We start from the raw sequence: 4,757 nt of genomic DNA, 5'->3' as shown, positions 1-4,757 counted from the left end.
AGAGAGAGAGAGAGAGAGAGAGAGAGAGAGAGAGAGAGAGAGGAGAGAGAGAGAGAGAGAGAGAGAGCACGAACGGGTCATGGTCATCATGCGTGACAAAGCAGTAAAAACACCAGAGGAACTAAGATTATCTTAAATGTCATGTTGTTAACCCTTAGGCCAAGGTAGTTGCTTATAGCCCCTTGTCTCTTACAGCAACTCATGTGTCTGTGTATTGACTGTAACCTTCATATGCTCTGCGTTGTGTATCAGCCACAGACCTGCAGTTCTCTCAGACCCTGCTTGGTCGTCCTGTCCCATTTGCCACGGCGGGAGACTGCTACAGCGCTGCCAAGTGTCCTCAGGTATGAAACACAGACCATTTGTGAGTCTATAAATGACAGACTATAATCTGTATGCGTGTATGTCTTGATGGGGGCCTTGAGCCAACCTTTGCTGGGCGAGTATTGAAATACAGTTCTGTCTGACTGGGTTTTACTGACCTGACCAGTGCAGTCTGTTAACTGGAGAGAAGTGTGAAATTGTACGTGTTCCCAGTTTCCACCAGGGGAGTAATCCCATTTAACCGTCCAGTGGAGCTCAGTGTGTCTGCCCACTGTACCGTGGTGCTTTAGTTGTCAGCCCCTGGAATGGAAATGAGATATAGCCTAATTTAATGTATTTGAATCCTGATCAGGTCCACTTAAAACAGTTTGTTTGTTTAAGGGAAGTTGGTCTGAGGTCTATTGTAATCACTCTGGTGCGCTTCCACAGGGTCAGTTTAGCATCAACCTCATAGGGACTGGTCTGAAGGTGGCTGAGGAAACCAAGTGGACGTCACAGGGCAACTATGTCTCTGTCAAAGTCCACAGATCAGACGTAAGGAGGACTCTGGGTGTTCTGAATGACTGCACTGTAAACCCTCCTATTGTCTGAATTGTCACTTGTTGTATTTCTAATCTGATTCATTCAAGAGGAATTTCTAGAGGCATTAATAAAATCCTCATTCTCTATGGAAAGTTCATTTTTGTCCTGTCCCATTCCATTCTCATTTCTCCCTCTCTGGCTGTAGGACGGGGCAAGAATCTACGGTCGCTGTGGTGGCTTCTGTGGGAAGTGCATTCCCCAGCCTCATAACGGCCTGCTGGTTCAGGTCCAGTAAGGGTCAGAGCAACGTCAGACCAGGCAGTGAAACAGACACCAGACCAGAGCTTCCGGGGATCCAATGCACTTCATTTGTGAATGTGGCTCCTCCCTTCATCACACTTCCTCCCCACCCGGCAGCTATAACATAGGGACAGCTCAAAGAATCTACACTGAGTATACCAAACATTAGGAACACCTTCCTAATATTGAGTTGTCTCCCCCCTTTTGCCCTCAGAACAGCCTCAATTCGTCGGGGCATGGACTCTACAAGGTGTCAAAAGCGTTCCACAGGGATGCTGGCCCATGTCGACTTCAATGCTTCCTACAGTTGTGTCAAGTTGGCTGGATGTCCTTTGGGTGGTGGACCATTGTTGATACACATGGGAAACTGTTGAGCGTGAAAAACCCAGCAGCGTTGCAGTTCTTGACACAAACCAGTGCGCCTGGCACCTACTACCATACCCCGTTCAAAGGCACTTCAATCTTTTGTCTTGCCCATTCACCATCTGAATGGCACACATACACAATCCATAGCTCAATTGCCTCAAGGACCTTCATCTTCACCGATTGAAGTGGATTTAACAAGTGACATCAATAAGGGATCATAGCTTTCACCTGGATTCACCTGGTCAGTCTATGTCACGGAAAGAGCAGGTGTCCTTAATGTTTTGTATACTCAGTGTACGAGCCGCTAGCTATGTGTACGCGCCGCTAGCTATGTGTACGCGCCGCTAGCTATGTGTACGCGCCGCTAGCTATGTGTACGCGCCGCTAGCTATGTGTACGCGCCGCTAGCTATGCAGGGTCCCTCAAAAGAAGACGAGCCAACCTTATTATGTCCGTCCTCACTAGTGTTTGTAATTGTAATTGTAATGGTTACCAATGTGCATTGGAATATGAAAAGCAGAATTTGCCAAACACTCTCACATATTCCAGCATTGTACAGTCTCAAAGGGCCACAATCATATTTCTGGTGGGAAGTTGCAACACTGAGGTAGCCACTGCATAGTACAGAGCTTAGGGAATAATCCTCTCATGAGTAGAAGTGAGATCTTCCTCATCTCATAAAGGTAACATTTTCTTATGGCACTCTGAAAAGAAACATGAAATAGTCATTATAGAACTGGTACAAGTATTTATATTTTATACAGTCAGCGAGGAAACTTTTTGTTCTTAAAATTGAACATCTTACTAAATATTTGAATTGTATTTGCTAATAGTGTCATGAGACGTGGGTTATTATTAATTCCTGCAAAACGTATGTTTTTGTTGTGATTAGTATTCATCCAAAATTATAGGAAGGAGAAAGCTACAGATCAGATGATATGTCCAGACATGGGTTTTTCGGGAAATATTAGTTCACCAATTAGTTAGCTAGGGTTTGTGTACTACTGTTGTTGTGCATTCTTCTACTAATGGTCACCCAGACTTGCCTTATCTCAAAGGTCAAAGGTCACAGTGAGGAGTCCTGAGCCTTCTGATCACTGCATCCCAGAGTAGTCCTCACTGTTCAGAGCCCAATGTTACTGACTACTGACTGACAACGTGATAAGAATGATTTCTCTAGCAGGTCATAGAGAGACAACCAATATACACTAAATCATTGGTAGTGTGGTCTGGGAGAAATTGGTTGTTTGTCCCTGGAAAACAGTTGGTTTATATATTTAAATTAATGAATATGGTGGTAACTGTAGTCTACATCATTTAAGAGATGGAAAGTTAAGGTCAAGCTCTCATCTCCAGTCAGTAGCTAGTTTGGCTTAGTTCAGTTGTGACATTGTTTTCCAGATCATGTCTCTTCTAGGTGCTATAGGTGCATGTGACCCTACCTCTCACAAGCATCCATGCTCATGTATTTCATTATATTGTAAAATATTTGTTTTACCATATTTATACTGTGATGATATATAGATACATTCAATGTTTTTATACTACAATGACTACTAGCAGCCGGGAAGCTATTGTTTGGTTTACTGTTTGTTGCTGAAAAGGTACAGTTTGTAGGGTGTATAACCACTAACCTGAAAGAGGCTCTTTGAATGGTGCTTTTATAGCACTGACATTACCTCTTATCTTGAGAAGAAACACACTGCTGGCATTCGAACTGACATTAGCTGTGGCAGAACCTTGAATGAAGAGGTTCAGCCTTCATGCCTAGTGTAAGTGTACTACTACAGAATAATGCCCAAAATGCTTTGCAGAACATGTCATGGTCCTTTTATTAATGTAGCTGAAGACCAGCCTGGAGGGTTGCCAGATATGCTGAACTAAATGAGGAAACCTGCTGAAGGAGCCCTATCATCATTTAGGTAAATGGAACTCATTTTTACCACTATAACTGGGCAGATTTGGCAACCCTGCCATGCTGGTACTCCGATGTTAAGCTTTAACCAAAGTTTCATAGATGCAGATTATAACTTTTGTTAGACAATGCAGCTACTTTTGATTTAAGGAATGGTAGGTAGAAAACCCCTTACAAAAGTCAATGAGCAGCTAGAAAACCTTTGGCTATCATTCTTGTTTGATAGGCAATTATACTATGATGAGGTCTGTATCAGAAATGTAAAAAAAATACTTGATGCACTATGTGCCATGCATTTTGTAGAAAAGTAATCCTGTTTGTTTCTTTTTTTAAATAACAGTTAAGATTTGTAACTTATGATATATGTTTATTTTTTAATATCCATACTTGAAGTGTAAACTGTGTTTTGAATATAATGGGAATTGGTACTGAATTGAACAAGATGCTTGTTTGCTATGTATTATCCAAAGATGATTTTAATAATCATATGTACCTACAGTGTGTATGTAGATTGTATAAAAAGGAATGATCCTGGTGCTATGGTCACTAATTGTAATTGTATCAACATCGTAGGTCTTGCTACTTTACTAATACTGTAAAATAAGAAATAATAAAATATTTGAATGCTTTTCAAATGATTGGCGTGTGTTTGAATGCTTCCATATTACAATGCTTTTGTCTTGCTTCATACAGTGTAAATGATTGACACATCAATGCTGGTGCACTTTTCAACAGAGGTGGCCTTTGGTTAAACGTGAATGGCAGAGGGTCAGAGCTAGTTAGCTGGCTGTGTTAGCTGGCTTGTGGGTCCATGTGGATTCACTTACTGGTGCAGGTTTTATTTCCAAAACATGACTTGAGTTCAATTTCACTCAAATACTTTGGCTGTAGTTTCTCACTGCACCAGGCACACTCAGTGTTGAACCCTACAGCTTGGGCTGACAATTTACCAATGAGTCACCAAATTCATATGTCAAATCAAAAAGTGAGGTCATTTTTTCCAATTCTCTTTGAAAACTTGACTTAAAAAGCAAAATTCCAAATAATGATGTCACTGAAAATGACTTGGTAATGAAGGCACAGGTACTTTAGTGAGAAGAGCTGTTTATGTATGAGGCAGGCTCAGCTTTGTACATGAAATAAAACTAGATACCGTAATCCCTAAAGAACTACTTTGATTCTGTGCCAGCAAAAAACGAACTTGGTTCCCCAAAATGTTAATCTAATGATTTGGAAGAAGGAGGTTTGTATCACAACAAGAACTCCCCGAAAGCGGTTTTCCAGGGAAGCCAAGCTGTGCTGAAGTCCACATTGAGTCTTCTGGCTAAAG

The 4,757-nt window shown here is 41.5% G+C and overlaps 1 protein-coding gene across 1 annotated transcript in view; it reads left to right on the top strand.

Moving 5' to 3' along the window:
• The window catches only part of LOC311135348 (A disintegrin and metalloproteinase with thrombospondin motifs 20-like), a 119,256-nt gene extending 115,203 nt beyond the window's left edge, over positions 1–4,053 (top strand). Inside the window, exons 36-38 of the mRNA XM_084169295.1 lie at positions 253–344; positions 754–858; positions 1,052–4,053. Of these exons, the coding sequence (XP_084025421.1) occupies positions 253–344; positions 754–858; positions 1,052–1,141 (287 nt within the window). The 3' untranslated portion in view covers positions 1,142–4,053. The remainder of the gene's footprint in view (positions 1–252; positions 345–753; positions 859–1,051) is intronic.
• Positions 4,054–4,757: the final 704 nt, after the last annotated feature.

The sequence above is a fragment of the Coregonus lavaretus genome (genome assembly GCF_964263955.1).
Source record: "Coregonus lavaretus genome assembly, chromosome: 9".
In the NCBI taxonomy this organism is placed as follows: domain Eukaryota; kingdom Metazoa; phylum Chordata; class Actinopteri; order Salmoniformes; family Salmonidae; genus Coregonus; species Coregonus lavaretus.
Note: the sequence above shows the minus strand (reverse complement) of the source record. Positions and strands in the feature narration are given on the sequence as shown.